Genomic DNA, 18783 nt, shown 5'->3' with positions numbered 1-18783 from the left:
GACAAACAGTCTAAGAGTTCGAAAAAGTAGTTTGTTTGTTTTTAAATTTAAAGGAAAAAGTTTTATGATGCAAAATGAATTGTCATAGAATTGTCTAGAGCCAAGGAATCAGAGGGAAATAATAAAGAATTGTGTTTCTAGTCCTTACGGCTCAAAAGTTATTAGCACAAAGTGAGTGCAAAATTGGACAAGTGGTGGTGCTGGAGGGTTCGAGTTAGAAACCCCAAACTTGGTGTGGTTAATGTTCAGACTGTCCTCTATCTGTGTGCCAAATTTCATAACTTTGTACTATACGGTTCTATGGGCTGCTATAGAAGAAGAAGACTAATGGATGCAATAGGTGCCTACTGTCACAGATATTCAGTTGTTTTTCTCTTAGTTTCATTGTCACAGACTTTAGTTTGTCTCTATTTAGTTTCCTTTTTCTTTTGCTCTAGCTCCAGCCATTCATTAGTTATTCTTCTTGTTGGTAGGATTAGTTCTCCTGTTCAGCTGTGTTTCATTACTTAACCTGGTTTGTAGTAGTACTGTAGGTGCTGTGTTCAGTGTTGAGTCTGTGAGTGTTGCTTTTGCTCGCTGCCTTCTGTCAGCTTGCCTTGAGGATTATTATTAAAGATTGATCTTATACTCTTATATCTTCATCGTCGTGTGCTTTGCTGCAACTACGTGTGACACCTACAGACCTTTAGTGCTTGGCCCCTAATTAAGTCTTTCATGACTGTGCTGTTTTTGCCAATACAGTAAATGTGAGACTGTAAATGACCGGTATTGTCTGTCGGTCTCTTCAGAGATATGTATTATATATTGAACTGTTTTCAAATGAGTCATGATTTTGCATTACAAAGTCATCAGCTAAATATCTAATTAGCGGATGAATGTAAAACTCTTGCATGAGAAAGCATCGAGAGAGGACACCGAACACAGCAGTAATGATGAGTCGAGAGACAGCAGCGTAACATCAGGAGCACCACTTTATTCTGTCCTGAATTACAGTCGCCTCCATTCACGGACAGTGCATTTAAAGTGCAGTCATTTCACAGCTTCAGTAAAAACAGCAAACCTAAAATATCAAACTGAACAATGGAAACGTGGAGAATATAATATCTAGAGAACAAAAGGAAACCTCAGTGAAACAGGTAAGCGATGGCCACACAAACTCGTTGGCAAGGCTAGCGTAAAACAAAGGCACAGCAATGTGGAGGTAAAACCATTGCTTCCAGAAGAAAAAGGTGCAGCATTCTGTCACCAGATCAAGCTCTGGCTTCCTCAGCACTTTCTCACTGATGTGTATGAGTTTGACAGATATGAACGATGACATGACGTGACCTTCTTCAACAGCAGCAGGACCCTGAGTTTGACTTCCATGAGCATCTCGAGCTAGACTACAATGTTTAAGTGCTGTGTGTGTGTGAGTGTGTGTGTGTGTGAGTGTGTGTGTGTGTGTGTGTGTGTGTGTGTGTGTGTGTGTGTGTGTGTGTGTGTGTGTGTGTGTAGGCCAGCAAAGGAATGACAGCTGCTTTATACAGCACTGCTTCACAGGACATTTCTGGTAGTTTTTGGTTACAGGAACTATGGACTCATAATCAGTTCTCTAAAATGGCTTTCATAGTAATATGGCTTTATGTTAATGGAAATAATGATATTATTGATATCTGATATGATCAACAGGGCTTCAAGTCAACATGAAATGAAAATTAAGCCTATTTATTGTCTTCATAAACCAAGCTTAACCGGACTTGACAACAATGTTTGTCTGTATGAAAACACAGTAACAGCTTTTCTGTCTGGTTGACATCAGCTAGACTGTGCAGCATACGGATTCATATCAAACAACAGCCAAATATCTATTTAGAAACTGTCAAACTGGTACTGATAGTGTGAACAGTCATTTAACTGCAGGTGATGCTAACTGTATAACAGCACTGGGATCAGACCTCATGTTTTTTCTGTCCGTGACACATCTGCTGCTCAGGAGCCGCGGCGTCAGCGGACAAACCTCACCAAAGGCTCCGTCAGTGACGTGCATTCATACAATAACTAAACGGCTCAAATAACCCAAAGAAACCAAAGGCTCGAGCGGCAGCCGCTTTCACACATAGTGCAAATCAAATCCTTTCAACATTTTATAAAAGAGAAAATAGTGGTTCTATTCAAAAAGAGAGAAGAGGCTGTGTTTTTACTTTTTTTCCATCTGTACACGTGCTTTCCTGGTGACCCTCTTTCGTGTTTTCACAATAACATCTGTTGATCTTTACGAGAACAGCTGGATCAGTAGTGGAGGACGTGACAGTGACACATGCAGTGCAACGGCACGAGAAACATCAAGAGAAGCGGTTCTGTCAGATATTTACACCAGCAGTGTTGTGTAAAGCTGAGGCTCCCATGGGGAGTCACACACACACACACACACACACACACACACACACACCGTCCCACATGAGGGTCTAAATCAGGCTAAGCCTTTCAAACACAGGCTGGGAACGAACTCCTGCAGATCAGACATCAGCATGTGCAACAGTACCGAGATCACCACACAAGACAGGAAATCCTGTCCACTCATCACCGTTTGAAGCACGAGTTAAAGACAAGTCCACAACATCATTCACCCCGGAATCTAAAGAAAGAGATTAGAAACTCGATTTTGCACAAGAACATGAAGCCTGTGAAGATCTTTGATTTTCTTTTAAATCACCATAAAATACATTCATTACAACAAATACTAACGTGATGCATATTTACTTTACAATTTAAATAATAAATCATTATTAAAAAAAATAGGCTTCATTGTTTTCTGCAAAACACACATATATACATATATTTTGGATTTGGGTGTAAGAAGATAGCATTAAGTTAAGTTGACGTGCATGATGCTTTACGTGTTGGACTCGGACGGGAAGCCTCTCTAGAGTTCATCATGTTCCTTATCTTCTCGTGAGGACTGGACTTGCATTTCAGCAAACATCCAGATGAAAGTACGCCAATGCGCAATCACTATACAAAACAATGCCTGCACATATACAATATGTCAAACATTTACAATGTGTACTGTAACTCTGTTTACACTGCGGACTATTAGTGCTGAGACACTGATGCTTGGCGTACCTAAGGAACACGAGGACACTGATGATGTGCGATGTGTCTCGTGTGTTCTGGTGCGTTCATATCTCATCACCAGATCAACCGGAGCAGCACAGTCAGAGCTTCATCACAGAGGTCGTGTGGACGAGACGTGAACGCACCATCAGGACCGTATGAAGAACACCACACTGTAAGCCACACCAGACATGCATGAGTGTGTGAGCTGATGCTGTGCGTCAGACTCGAGCTCAAACATCTTTCCAGATGTGTTATGTTGTGAGGAGGCAGCGTGGGTTGCTTGGATTTGCAGAAGCATGGTGTGTTCAGCCGCAGATGTCCTGTGGTGGATCTGCAGCGATCGGCTCTCACTCAGGCTGCTCTGGGTGCGTGTGAAGCCCGTTCTTGCCGCTTGAGTGTTTCTGCCAGAAGGCTTGATGAATGACTTCCAGCTCGGACACCAGATGAAGCCCCATCTCCATGTGCATCTTCAGGTTCTCCAGCCACGACTCCAGCTTAGCAAACGCAGGCCTGCCAGCGCAATTTCACAATGTCATTATTTTAGCTTTGGAAAAACTACAGTAATTGCTTAAAAATAACTATATTGTTATTTATATATTGTTTATGGGGCTGTTGATTTAACACATTCATTTGGTGCAATTAGTAATAGAAAAAATTACATGTTAAAATGATGCAGAACAAAATGATGAACATGATGCAGGACGACTGACTGTGTGATGATTGATGAAGCCTATCAGAATACAGTTATATGAGTGTAAAATATGACCCTCTTACATTTATATCATATGATACGGTTTAGCGATATCACACCAGCAAGAGTGCTGCTTTTCAAAAATATTAGCTATAAAGTCACAGCAGAGCTGTTGAGCATCTCTGATCAACACAGCAGTGATTCCTTACTGAATGAATCCATGGTCTTTAACACATCAAGTGAGTCAATGCACTGCACAGTCATGTTATGTAGATATGACACATATGTTATGTATGGACTTTTCTAACCGTTTGTCAGCGTCCAGATCGCAGCAGAGCGCCGCCATGGGGAAGAAAGCGGTCGGGCAGTCAGGCGGGCAGTGATCCTCCAAAAACTCTTTCACGTTCAGCCCGAAATCCATGGCACGGGGCAAGAAGTCGGGATCGGCGTTGACTCGGCCTATAATCTGAGTCGGAGAGGAGAGACGGATTCAGAACAGAGGAAGCAGCGTCAGGTTTCCTCTCAGCGCCGGGCTTCTCTAAACCCCAGCAGAACACATACTGAACCAGATACTGCTTCCCCTCCAGCTGCCTGCTCCGGCTGCGGTTTGCTGATGACGGAGTAATGTTTCTCATTAAACACAGAGCCTGCAGCTTGATGTGGAGAGAGCTGTTATCCTGAGCAAACACTCACCTCACACAGCATGATGCCGAACGAGAAGATGTCCACCTTCTCATCGTAGCTCTTCCCTGAGGAGCAGATGGAGAAACATCAGTCTCACAGTCCACCATATCACTGACTGAAACTGTTACCAGCATTAACGCTAATAAATCTGATTAAAGAGTTTGATTTCACATTTTAACATTCTTTAGTGTCTGCATATATCAACCTACAAGTTGACCTATGACCTACAAATTAAAAGTATGTTTGAAAACATTAAATAATGATGTGCTCATTCACATGTATTAAAGCTGTAAGGAAAGAATTTAATTACATGATTTGAAAGTTTCAAGAACTTGGCACTTTTAATAAATCTTCTCTAGAATTAGATTTTTCTTAAAACAGCACAAGAGCATTTTGTAAGAACATTATGATTAACACACTGAATAATACATTAATAATAAATTTGCAGACATGACGGATGCTAAAGCCAGTCGTCTCTGACCGTGAATCATTTCGGGAGCCATCCAGTACGGGTTTCCCACCACGGTGTATCTCTTCCTCCTGTCGGGTTTCCTCGCGCCCGGGATCTGTCCTGACGTCAGCTTGTCCTGATTCTTGTCCTCCACCATGAGTCGAGACAGTCCGAAATCCGCCACAACAACACTGTTATTCTGTCAAGAGAAGGACACTACTCACACATCTGCACAACAAAACACAACACAACACAACAAAAAATACAAAACACAACACACACACACGCACACACACACACACACACACACACACACACACACACACACACACACACACACACACACACACACACACACACACACACACACACACACACACACACACACACACACACACACACACACACACACACACACACACACACACACACACACACACACACACACACACACACACACACACACACACACACACACACACACACACACACACACACACACACACACACACACAAGCGCACGCATGTGTGACTGACCTCTCTGACCAGGCAGTTGTGTGAGTTGAGATCTCGATGGATGATGTTCATGGAGTGCAGGTACGTCTGAGTCAAACAAAGAGAGAAACTGATGTGAAATCCTGCCCTCTGCAGGTCACACGCTTCATTCATGTACTGCCACCATTCACCACAGTATTGTTCTTTTCATTTTAATTCATTTTGTTTTTCATCATTATTGTTTTAATCAATGGCTGTTTTTTGTTTTCAGTTTTTTTTTCTGGTTTTTGTTTGTTTTTAGTTGGAAATATTTTGCACTGTGTTTTACTAAGCAAAACTAAACTGAATATATGGTCATTTATAATTTATTTCGGTTTTGGAGTGAAAATTAGTTTATTACTTTAGTTTTCCTAAACAGGCTTCTTTGAGCTTTTTCAACTTTTTAGCTCATAAAATAGGAATGTAAAATAATTTAGTAGTCATGTGATCTGCAGTCACACACTGAGTGTCCAGACGAGGGCAGTACTGAGAGCACTCACCATCCCAGAGGAAATGTCCTTGGCAAAACTCACTCTCTGTTTCCATGGATAATCACTGTCCTGTACAGATCAGACATTCACATTCAGAAAGATGATACTACACATACAACAGTACAGCATAAGTACAGCATTTATACTGTATGTACAGCATGTGATGATGAAAATACTGTCCTGAACATGTGACATGCTTTATATTTATCACTTCAAACAAACTCACACACACTCACACACTCACACTCACACTCACACTCACACACACACACACACACACACACACACACACTCACACTTACCATATTCTTGATGATGTCTCTCAGCGTTCCTCCTCTGATGTACTCAGCGATGAAGTTGAGCCGTTTGTCTTTGTAGAGGACGCCGATGAACTTCAGCACGTTCGGATGATCCAAACATCTCATGACCTTCACCTGAACACACAGCGACACCGCCGCGTCACACAGAGCAACGATCACATCTACAGTAGATAAACTGTAGAAACCCATTCAAATCTCACACACACACAAACTAACGTGGCGTATAGAAGTTCAGAGGTCGCTCTTCATTCTGATGACTAACAGCACAGTGTTTCCCAAAGCGATGTGTCAATGAGACGGTGTTGAATGTGTGGAAGTGGCTAATGTTGTGAAACTCTAGAGGAGACAGATGTGAGTCTCTTCTCAGAACGAAAGCTTAGCTGATGGACTGAGACGCCGGTTCCTCTAGACAAAACTGAGAGCCGTAATGTAGAGGAAGCTCTAGAGATCTATGATCCCACACAACATTCATGATGAATGCCAAAAGCACACACAAACACCATCCAGCAGAAACACACCTGACCCACAATCCCATCAGTCTGGTGTGCGCTGGTCTGATGTGGTTTGGGCTAGATCGGTAGGTTTGGTGGATGAAGCGTGTGAAGAAACGACTGCTTACTGTGAGACGCATCTGTTGTGTTTTATACTGAATGATTGTGACACATCATACTGTTATTTTACTGTCTTTGAGATAATATTACAGCTTACATTAATATTTGAATTAGTTTTATATTTATATTTTCTTGTTCATTGTAGTTTTAGGGTTTGTAATTTTTTTGTGTTTTTGTCATTTCCATGACTTTTTTTTTGTTAAAGGTCTGTATAGTTTTTGTTAATTTTAATGTCAGTTTTAATTATTTTAGTACATCAAGTTAAACTAAATGACAATAGTTTTTGTATTTCAGTTCTGTCTATTTTATTTTAAGGTTTATTTGTAGTGAACGATAATAACCCTGTCCTGTAATCATGATGAACTGTTCGATGCTGGATTCTGATTGGCTGATAAACATTCCCGGGTGAGGATTATTTTCAGTTCCTGTATGGCTTTCGAGTGTTTAATATCACTACATTCCTGCTGAACTACTCTCAGCCTTCCAGCATGACGCTTAATGGAGCAGATGTGCACACGAGAGTGCTTCAGGAGTCCCAGCGCTCCGGCCTCAGTGTGCAGTGATCCTCAGTGAATCAGTGTCAGCAGCGCTCCAGCACGAGCTCAGGTGTGGATGTGCTGATCTCTCCTCAGATGACCCGTCCGGACACTCACAGCTGTCCCATCGAGCCATTCAGACACAGCCAACTATGGGAGCTAATCCTAAACGAATCACAGAAACACGAGCGCTAGCTGACGGCTGAGTGTTTGCGTGGTCTTTCATCTGGTGAAGCTGCGGTGTTTTACAGTGAATGTGCTGAAGGTGTTGACACTCTTGTGAGACTCTTACAGACTCATTGCTGTCAAACACACTCTTACTGTCTCAGAGCCTGTAGTCCACACTAGATGTGTCGTGTGTAGTGAGCAGGCTTCACCTCTTTCAGGAAGGTCCTCTGTGTTTCCTCATCGAATCGAATGAGTTCCTTCATCACCATCACCTCTCCCGTCTCTCTGTGAGTCACCTGACAATCACACACACACACACACACACACACACACACACACACCGACAGAGCAGCATGTTACCACAGTACTCACACTAGCATACTCATACTGCATGTGCCACAGTCTGCTGAGAACACTATGCTCACGACACACTGTATACTGCATACGTCCTGTTGACATTTACACATTGTATGTGAAACAGTGTATTATGACGTGAAGAGAATTTCCAGCAGAAGCTGCTGCAGCATTCAGACCTCACTAATGCTGAATGATGTGTGTGTGTGTGTGTGTGTGTGTGTGTGAGTGAGTGAGTGAGTGAGTGTGTGTGGTGAGGATAAAGAGTGTGTGTGTGTGTGTGTGTGTGAGAGAGAGAGAAAGAGAGAGAGAGAGAGAGAGTGTGTGTGTGTGTGTGTGAGTGAGTGAGTGAGGGAGTGAGTGAGTGAGTGAGTGTGTGAGTGAGTGAGTGAGGGAGTGAGTGAGTGAGTGAGTGTGTGAGTGAGTGAGTGGGTGTGTGTGTGTGTGTGGGGGGGCGAAAGTGTGTGTGTGTGTGTGTGCTCACCTTTATGGCCTGTCCGAAGCAGCCTGTACCCAGAACCTCTCCGTGGATCAGGTCGGAGGCTCTGAATATTCGGTGTGTGCGGCTGGACACGACACGCAGCGACTCGGAGCGGCCGATGTCTTTCCTCAGAGACAGTGGAGACGGCGTGTTACTGGAGCACGGAGATTTATCGATACTGTAGCTGCGCCTGCGCAAACACACACACTGACTGTTAAAATCACACTGCTATCAGCCTCAATGAACTCAAACAGCACAACATGCATCACAACAATTCAATCTGATCCAACACAACAGATTGTGTAGGTTGTTGTCATGCAGTAACTGGTAGCATGTTGCTATGCAGTGAGTTACATGACAATGTTATTTGATGAAACACTAATTACTGTATGAGTAATAGCAATCGATTACTGACTTAACAAACAACACTAATAATACAGCAAATAATAATCCAATCCAATCTACTCAGAAAAGTTAAACACAGATGCACATATTATTTCACACTGTGTTGTGCACTGGCTATATTTGTGATCAGCAGTGTGTGCTTTACTGACGTGATGATCCGCGAGCGCAGGGTGTTAATGTCCTGGCTGGGGGGCCGTGTGATGGGCGTGATGGGACTGGGCCCCTCAGACGGGGGTGTCGGCCCATCCACCTGGTCCACCGAGGGGCTGTGGTCATGAGGGTCATGTTCAATGGTCAGCTGCAGCAGACGACTGGTCTCCTGGATCAGCAGATCGATCTGACACACACACACACACACGAGGCTCTGAGTCACACACACTGTCATGAATGAATGCTTGAACTGACAGAGTCCGTTTGCAGTCACGCTGACTGTTGCTCAATAGTGAGTGTGACTCATCTACACAAGGGCTTTATTCACCTCGTCCAGAGGAACGTTCTGGATTGGGGTTCCATTGATCTCCAGGATCCGGTCGCCAACATGAATGGAGCTCTTGACGTCTGGACTGATGCACTCTGGGTCCACCCTGAACACACGGACAAAACCACAGAGACACATGAAGCCCAGCACATGAGCCAGAGGATCCAGACAGACATCAGGAACACACACATGACTTCTTATGAAACTCATCACTGGCCAGACTCCTGCTGATCATCTTTAGTCACACCTTCTCAGTCATGCACAGATCTTTGTCAGGATTCTCCTGTTCTGCATGTCTAAATATTCTCACACGCTCTGTTTACTGAGCGGATCGCAGCAGTGTCTGTACATTCAGCATGTTTCACACTCACTCGGAGACTCTGATGGTGTGTGTGTGTTCGGGGCTGAAGCCGTTGGGACTGGAGCCCTGATCGATGGACACGGATAAGCCTCGTTTCCCATCGGTGGAGGCGGGAATAGACACTAGCGTGACCGTGTGAGGAATCCTGGAGCACGGCGAGTCGGGTAGAGTGACGGGAGTCACGATCGTCTGATAATAACAGTGTCCACTAGAGGGAGACACAGCAGATCATCAGCACACTCAATGGTCACAAGAGCTCATTTAACAACATCATTACAACATCATGCACGAAAAACACTGAGAGCTCAGAAATCAACAAATAATATGGACACTTCCCACTGAAGATTTAAGGTACAATGATTTTAGAAGTTCATAAAACCTTTTAAAGGCAAGAAGCATTAATTATATCATGGCTTCCTGATGAACTGGTGACATTTTACTTCTGTAAATAACATTAGCAAACGTCTTCTTACAATGCTTAACATAAGAACTGGTTAAACAGTTCAAATATCCGAGCTGCCATGCAATTATTATAACTTTGTGGTTATGATTATGAAAGTAAGTTGATAAGGGCTCACTAATCATTCTGGGATGTACAGAGGTTGAAAAGTTTTTGGTAATGCTTTATATTAGGGAACACGTATTCACTATTAACTAAGAGTTTTCCCTCAATTAACTCTTAATTTGTCGCTTATTGATAGTTAGTAAGGTAGTTGTTGTAGTAGTTATCTTTAGGTATGGGGTTTAGGATTAAGCGATCTAAAATATGTTCATGCAGAATAAGACATTAATATGTGCTTTATAAGTACTAATAAACAGCCAATCTGCTAGTAATATGCATGCTAATGAGCAACTAGTTAGTAGGGAACAGTGTTTCAACAGTGAACAACATTCACAAGGGTCTATTAGTGATTTATTCACATGTTGTTCTGACTGAAATCCTACACATTCATCATGCTAACCGGTGGTCTGATATGGACAGACTTCTAGCTGATTCAAATGATCAAATTGTAGATTTCAATATATTGCTACAGTAACTGAAATGTAAAAATGAAGTATACATTTGTTCAGTTGGTTTGCAGAATTGCCTGTTAGTTAAAACAATGAAACTGCCAAATCATGTTTTATTGACCAACTTCTTGACTACTCATGAATAAAGCCCACTTTCACGGCTCGTTCCACGGGGAGCTTTATGTACTCACTCCACTGGGAAACATTAGTGCATCTTCAGCACTGTTACAGCACACACTAATAACGCCTAACGCACATGCTCAGATCCTGGTTTACATGTCAAGAACTGGAGCCATGTTTCACGTGAATAATGTGACGGTAATTCAGACGTGTGCTGATTCAAGAGGCTGCGGTCACTCACCAGTAGAGTTTGGATCGCTCCACCAGAGCATACGTGTCTCCATCACCGATGAACCCTCGGCAGCTCAGACAGGTGAAGCATTCTGGGTGATACTTCTGTTCTCCGGCGACCTTGAGCACACAGACACTGATATTTTATTTTGTGTTGCTGTTTGTTAGGGCATTCCTGTAAGAGATACTGTTAACCTCAGTGAGGTTCTCTCCTGGTTAACTAAAGGTAAATCAAGAAATGCTTAAAGTTAAAGGTTCACAAGGTTCAGACCCGTCAGTGTAGTGTTACTAACGTAACAGAGAAAAAGGACTTTTAGTAACTCATCTCATGTCTCTTTGCTTCATTCTGAAAGAGCAAAAGAACAGATTCTGAATGACTGTCAATGTCATCATATGCTTGAGAACAGTAAAATGCTAAACTCTGTTGTCCTTCACAGCAGTCAAAGAGAAAGAATCATCACACTGACATTAATTCATTCACATTAGCACTGATACTCACAGCAGAAGAACACCAGCATATATCTCACTGTTCATTACACTCAACTTTCATTTGCATTGATTTCCATATAAAAGAGTGACATTAGAAACAGGAATGAGAATCCAGTCTCTCAAACTAGCTGAAGTTGATCTGATGACAGTCTAGTTTACCTACGCATATGTGTGCTCACGTTCTCCTTATAGCTGTGACATTTCGCTATTTAACGCAATGATCAGGGTCCGTACACATTTTAGCAATAAATTTCCTTAACTTTTCCATGACTTGAAACAATATTCATGACCTAACGTTCCATTATTTTACAATAAGAATAAAAAACTGTTCAACTTTATCATAGCATATGTTAACTAAAATGAATGACCATTAATGCTACTTATTTGCTTTCTATTTGTTTTAATAATAAGTACAAGCTGCGGCATTTACTCCACGCAGAGAACATATCATCACATCATAGAATATTATAATTTATTTAACCAATATTATCAGTTAATAGTGCAGCTGTTTTCCTCCAGCTAAGAGCACAGCTGGAGGAAAACAAAACTAGAAGTATTTCGTATTGCTTGGCGGGAAAGTATGAGAATGGCATCTACGCTAATATTAGTCTGTTTCTTTCTTATTCCGACATCACTGTGGCCACCAGATCCAGTACGTATCCAGACCATATGGTGGATCAGGACCTAGAGATGACCTCTACAGCCCTGAATGTCAGCGGAGACCAGGACAACTAGATGAGCCCCAGAGACAGAGATGGTGGGTCAGCACCTAGAGACGGCCTCTACAGCCCTGAAAGACAGCGGAGACGAGGACAACTAGATGAGCCCCAGATACAGATCCCCTGTAAAGACCTTGTCCCTTCGTCTCAGATGACCACCGGGACAAGACCACAGGAACCAGATGAGTCCTCTGCACAATGTGACTTTGCTGCAGTCTGGAATTGAACTGCTGGTTTCGTCTGGCCAGAGGAGAACTGGCCCCCCGACTGAGCCTGGTTTCTCCCAAGGTTTTTTCTCCATTCTGTCACCGATGGAGTTTTGGTTCCTTGCCGCTGTCGCCTCTGGCTTGCTTATCCAGCGATATCGTTGACTTGATTGCACAGACACTATTTAAACTGAACTGAGCTGGATGATGACATCACTGAATTCAATGATGAACTGCCTTTAACTGAAAATTGAGTGTTTACTATTGTCACTTTGCATTATTGACACCATATTTTCCTAATTAATGCTGTACAGTTGCTTTGACACATCTGTATTGTTAAAAGTGCTATATAAATAAAGGTGACTTGACTTGACTTGAGTTAAACTCAGGACCTGAACTTCATTTAGGAAACTGTTTCAGTCTAACAGTAGCATTCAGGTACAGAAATACACACAAACTGAATAAACTATTCAATTCAATTCAAATTTATTTGTATATCGCTTTTCACAATACACATCATTTCAAAGCAGCTTTACAGAAAATGCGTGTGTCTACATCACAATAGAGTGATCATAACCGTACGAACCCTGAATGATATTTAGAGATTTTGAAGGCTGACTTATGTGACCAAATAATTTTGAGAAACGTCGTTACACAACCATACTGTAAGACCACGTTTTGGCTTCGGCTTCTTCAACAGCTTTCTGGTGTTTTTCAAATAAGAAACAGCACAATAAGTGTGAAAATGATCTTAGACGCATACTAAATTGTTTGGCAGAGTCTGTCCATTTCTTTGAATTAAAAGAAAGAACTTGAACCCTAATTCATGTGTGAATGACATCTTCAGAGGGGAAAATGTGATGTCTCCTCCAGTAACGTCACTGCCCACCGCTTCCTCATTTCAGTAGCTGCTTCACAAACGCTCAACCAACACGGAAAACAGAGCTGACAGACCACCAACACACACCCGAACCGCGTCTGAAAATACACAACACATCTCCACCCACAACTACAGCTACTGTCCATCTGAACAACCACAACTCCCACTGTTTCCATGAACCAATACAAGACATCTACACAAAACTCGGCTCTTCTCCTGCCTGTAGAGTCCCTCATTAGCATGTGTCAATTATGAGTTCATCAGCGAACAGCTGCCTGATGTCAACTATAGACATTTTTTTTCAAAATAAATCAGCCAAAATCCCCCATCTCTCCCCATACTGTAACTGAGCTTTCAGACAAGGACAGTTTCCAGAAGATTCCACAGTGCATGTGATCCTCATGAGATCTTCTGTTGTGTCATTGATGGACGATCACAATGAGCCACACACGATTCGCTTTAGGAAAGAAGACATGAATACAGGAACCCTCGTTCTGATTCAGTGCCTGGAAACATTTCCGGATCTGAATCAGCCACTTTGATGTTGGATCAATGAGTGGGAACGTCATACACATGCACTGATGTCCTATGTTTTTAACCTTTCATTACACAAAACGATCACTGTCCACAAATAAACAGAGACCTGTGGTTTAGCTGTAATCACAGACAGGCTGACTCATCCTGTATGTTGCCTGTGTTAATGTAAGTTTGGAAACAACTGGGAGGTGTGATTTCAAAAGTGATATTTAAAATGAGAATGACTGGAATTCAGCACCTTAAGGTCACACTCACTTGCTATTGGCAGCTGTTCATCTATTCATCGACACACAGTTTGATTAATGACATCTTATGACTGAAAAGCTGTCATTAAGGCGCCGGACACAAACTACAGCTCACGGGGAAATCTGCCACATTCACAAACCCTGCAAGCATGCTATCGTCGGGGATGAATGCTTTTCCTGCTGATGTAACAACATTCGATCGCAGCACCCGGATCAGAGCCAGCGCCATGTGTGATTGATGAATGATAATGAAGGCCTGAGGACAGACGTCCAGTCTGATAGATCCGCTCTGAAAACTGCACTCGACCTTAGACAGAACAAACTATTAAACTATCTGTAATTCTGTACCTCATTCACATTTATTCCTTTATCCAAAGAGACTTACAAATGACAATAAAGCACTTAAGCTATTAAACCTACTGTATGTCTGTCCTCACAGCACTGTTTTAAAAAACATCCCATTAAATATGATGTCTACTCTGCACAGCAGTTCTACAGATGCACTTTTTATGGTTAATATATGTATTGCACCAATTCAAACAGCACATTTTAACTCTTTTTTCTGCCAGATTTCAAAAGTACCAAAAAAGCTCCAGCAGATTAACAAGTACAGCACTAGCAGCACAACTGTCATGGGTTTATCCTCATAGAGCCCGTTTTACTAAGTCTGTGCTGTTAGTGCAGCATCAGCAGCTCTAAACACAGAGAGACTCAGACATCAGTGACACACAAACACTGTGACCCGGTTAACTAGTCAAGGATGGGATCCAAAGATGAAAGATGCTGTGTCTATTCGATTTAAACTGAACAATATTTTTTCTCAAGAATTAGATGACTTTATGACTGTTCGTTTAGGTCATGAATTTGCCATATCTTGTGATGTCAGAAGACACAGAATGAACCTAACAGAAAACAATGCAAGAATGATCATTTGATCTGAGTGTGATCAGATGAAGAATAAACCAGGTCATCACGTCTGTGAACATCCAGCTTCACAACTAATCGATTAAGATGAAAATGAATTAAGATGAAAACTGTAAAGAGAATTGCTTCTCATCCGAAGACGTGCTTGAATGTTTGTTAAATCAGCATCAGAGTCAAACTGAATGTGCCTTTTACATTATATACCTGCGCAACATTATCCTCTAAACTGAACATGAATGAAATGCAGGTCCTTATAACTGACACAGACATGTGTAAACTCCCATCCGGCTTACCTTCTTCTCTCTCTTCCAGAGTCTCAGACAGCAGAAGCCCCAGTAAAACACATCGCCGACCATGACCACCAGCTACAGTGTGCAGATCATTCTAGCGAATGCGGCACGAAAACAAAACACAGCCACACACCCAGCGCTGAGCTCATCCCAGAAAGCTCTGTGTCACTCCCTCTCTCTCTCTCTCTCTCTCTCTCTGAGCGGGTGACTTCATCACTTCCTGCCGAGCGCACGCGCACACACACACACACACACACACACTCCTCCTTCACTCGACCCAACCCTCCCTCCGACACACACAACCTCTCAGAGGAGCTTCAGCTGTGTTACTACAGTCGCAGCAAAGCTCAAGTCATCTGAAGTGCCTTCATCAAAACTCTTGAGTATTTCTCTTTCTGGCAAAGCAGGCCGGCATGACCCTGAATTATCAGCCAATCAGACCGAAACTGCCATTCTCAGTCAGCTCTCAGCACATTCAGTGTACTTCAGGAGACTAGGCTGCTACAGACCAAAACATGAGGAGGAACAGGTCAGGTAACAGACAGAAACAATGCATTTCTGACAAACAGACCCTCATTCTGTAGAATTTTACAGCAACACTAATGTTCCCAGGAATCAAGATATTCCCATCAGTGGCTCTGTGATAAGACATGAAGCTAGTGAGGAATGAGGAAACGCACTACTCCAAACAGAACAACACACATTCAACACTTGCGTTTCACTACAAATGACTGAAATCAGTCAAGGTAGTCAAACTAGCAGGAGGGTCCAGATCAGCTGTAGGTAAACAAAGGCAGATCCGGACAGATATGTTTATGAACATTTATCACCATGAGTAAGCAAGAGAAACCGATAATACTGGGCAAAGACTGATGGGATCGTGTCTCTGGGTGGCTCTGAATGAGGAGGGATTTCCACAGAATGAGCTTGAGTGAAGATCCGCTCATGTGGGATGTGTAGGGAGTGAGGGTGATTTCATTACAGAACCTCACTCAGGGCAAGTGACTACTCACAGAGAAAGAGTCTGTCTGGTGAAGCAGGCTAGCTTTTAACCCAAATGGAACCTCGTAAGTGAATGATTTGAAACACACTTCATGGGCAGAATCTCCATTAACGGTCACCACACAAACAAATGCTCTGCCTGACGTTAGCGTGTTGCTAGCAATTCAATAGTTTTGCAGGCACAAAAACACATAACAAACAAGAGTTGGTTGAAATGGTCAGTTTGTAATTCGATTAACAATTCCTATCAACACATTTCAGAATTTAATAGAATATATTTATAAATCAACATTTAAGGAAACTCTGCCAACCATCTCGGATAAAATGTTTTTCTGACCTAGTTGCAATGCATTCTGGGATTGCCTTACAATCTTATAGAGCCTTATCTATACAGAGCCTGGTTTCTCCCAAGGTTTTTCCTCCATTTCTGTCAGCGATGGAGTTTTGGTTCCTCTGGCTTGACGCTTGACTGATAGCACAGACACTATTGACGAGAGCTGAACTGGATGATGAATCACTGAATCATCAATGAACTGACTTTAGCTGGAAAATGACTCTGTTATTGTCTTCACGCATCATTGACAAACTAGCCTATTTTCCTGTTTAACACTGTAAAGCTGCTTTGACACAATCAGTATTGTAGAAATCGCTATACAAATAAAGGTGACTTAACTTGAATGTTGAATGTGATGACACATTTAGTGTGCTGCAATTCAGTGCTGATCATTCTGCTAATGCAACATTTTAAAACTTTTCAATGTAACATTATTTCTGTTCCTATCAAATGAAACATGCCGTATACTAAGGTCTGTATGTTTATTGTTTATTGTTCAAGCGTCACTTCTCAAATTCTAAACTGCTATTAAGTCAAGTTTGCAGCTTGATGCTCTCTTTCTAGGTCCCTGCAGCAGAATCTTCCTCTTTCTCTTCACAGGAGCTGACGCACAGTCTACAGACCTGACCTTCATCTGCAGATGGGTCCGCAGAGGCTGCAGCAGATGTGTGTCTGTCAATCAAATGCAGGAAGTGCATGCTGAGCCATCTTTAATTCACTTATGCCGAGCTCGGGAAGTTTGATTATTGGACTGCACTGCCTGAGGCGGTCTGTGTGCCACTAAATCACTCAGTGGGTGAGCGATGCAGACGCAGCCAGCACTGCGGCCACAGCAGGCCAGACGCTTTATATATAAAAACACAGACCACAGACTCTGCCATCTGCTTTATAGTTCCATTAGGAGCACATTCACAGCGAGAAACTCTTTGAGCAAAACCAAAAAGGGTCAAACTTTGAACAGCCGAACGCTGGCTATAAATCCAGCAGAGAGAGTCAGTGTTGATGAGAGATCACTAACATACTGACAGACAGACCGCAGAGTGGCTCAGATATTGATGTAATTTATCTGTCACAAATTAAACTGTTCAACCTAGTAAATGAATGTGAAGAGTGCTGCTGTCACAACCTTACTACTCAGGTGGGTTGTAACGGTTCTAAGATGTTTTGCATTAATTAAGGCCCTGTTTACACTAGTGCATTTTCGTTTTAAAATGAAAACGATACTCGTCTACACTCGCGTTTCAGAAACGTTCTTCATCCACACTACCAAACGCAGGTCACATGACCATTCATGCAGGTACAACAATGAGCATGATGTTACTGTTTACACGGTCGTCAAGGATACGCAGAGAGAATGTGCACAGCCACGCCATCGTTTTCAAAAGTATCCGCTTTGGTCCGTTTACACTGAAACGCACCCCGTCTGCAGTGTTTTCAAAAGTCTGTTTTCGAGAGTCAAAAACCCCGGGGTAGTGTAAACGACAGGCGTAACCGTAGCAAAAGTTATGTGTTTTAAAACGAAAACGCACAAGTGTAAATGTAGCCTAATTGTGGTAATCAAATGTCCTTGTTCAAAATAATCATATCATCCTCCATCACACTCCTCAGCCACCTCCAGTTCATTAAACTTCATTTGAAATCAAAATGGTAAACACGTGAAAACTCTGAATTTAAAACCTGGGAACAAAGAAGAAAAACGCAAGCAATTGTCTCATTTTGAGTAACTTGTCAGGCTCTATAATAACCACACTTGCGCTCTATTTCAACAAAAAGATAGAACTGAAGGAACTAAAACTAGGTTAAGGTTCAATCTGTATGAATGGTTTTCTTGAGAACAAATGATATGAATCTGTCGCCCCTCGCCCTCGGGAGGAAATGCTGGTCATGTTATCATTTCATATTTGCAGAAAATATGGTAACATTCATACTCATACGCAGTTTCTTTTTAAAATCCAAAACAACAGAGAAGGGTTTGAATTCATACAAAATTGCATACCATTAAAGGAATATTGTGCTGCAAAAATAGAAAGTAAAAAATACAAATATGCTCACTAACCAGCAAACTCAAAAAGTTTTAGCAAGATTCATAGTTTAGCATTTTGGTTGCAGTTAGGTTTGGTGCAACAAGTGTTTA

General features: G+C 42.2%; 1 protein-coding gene across 5 annotated transcripts in view; it reads right to left on the bottom strand.

Annotated features, from left to right (window-relative positions):
• Window positions 1–966: 966 nt before the first annotated feature.
• LOC107663742 (LIM domain kinase 1-like) overlaps window positions 967–18783 on the bottom strand; it is a 38783-nt gene continuing 20966 nt past the window's right edge. For 4 of the 5 annotated variants that reach the window (XM_016454050.1, XM_016454051.1, XM_016454054.1 and 1 more), the window contains 13 exons: window positions 11034–11143; window positions 9672–9869; window positions 9301–9406; window positions 8972–9159; window positions 8421–8607; window positions 7792–7878; window positions 6250–6381; window positions 5957–6016; window positions 5460–5525; window positions 4953–5121; window positions 4481–4536; window positions 4096–4253; window positions 967–3606 (listed from right to left, as the gene is read on the bottom strand). In XM_016454050.1, coding sequence (XP_016309536.1) covers window positions 3444–3606; window positions 4096–4253; window positions 4481–4536; window positions 4953–5121; window positions 5460–5525; window positions 5957–6016; window positions 6250–6381; window positions 7792–7878; window positions 8421–8607; window positions 8972–9159; window positions 9301–9406; window positions 9672–9869; window positions 11034–11143 — 1680 coding nt within the window. In that variant the 3' untranslated portion in view covers window positions 967–3443. Of the gene's footprint in view, window positions 3607–4095; window positions 4254–4480; window positions 4537–4952; window positions 5122–5459; window positions 5526–5956; window positions 6017–6249; window positions 6382–7791; window positions 7879–8420; window positions 8608–8971; window positions 9160–9300; window positions 9407–9671; window positions 9870–11033; window positions 11144–15316; window positions 15436–18783 lie in introns of those variants that run through there. The other variant, XM_016454055.1, reaches the window with a different exon arrangement.

Source organism: Sinocyclocheilus anshuiensis, unplaced genomic scaffold (assembly GCF_001515605.1).
Source record: "Sinocyclocheilus anshuiensis isolate Anshui unplaced genomic scaffold, SAMN03320099.WGS_v1.1 scaffold2827, whole genome shotgun sequence".
NCBI lineage: Eukaryota > Metazoa > Chordata > Actinopteri > Cypriniformes > Cyprinidae > Sinocyclocheilus > Sinocyclocheilus anshuiensis.
This window is presented reverse-complemented; position numbering and strand designations above follow the sequence as displayed.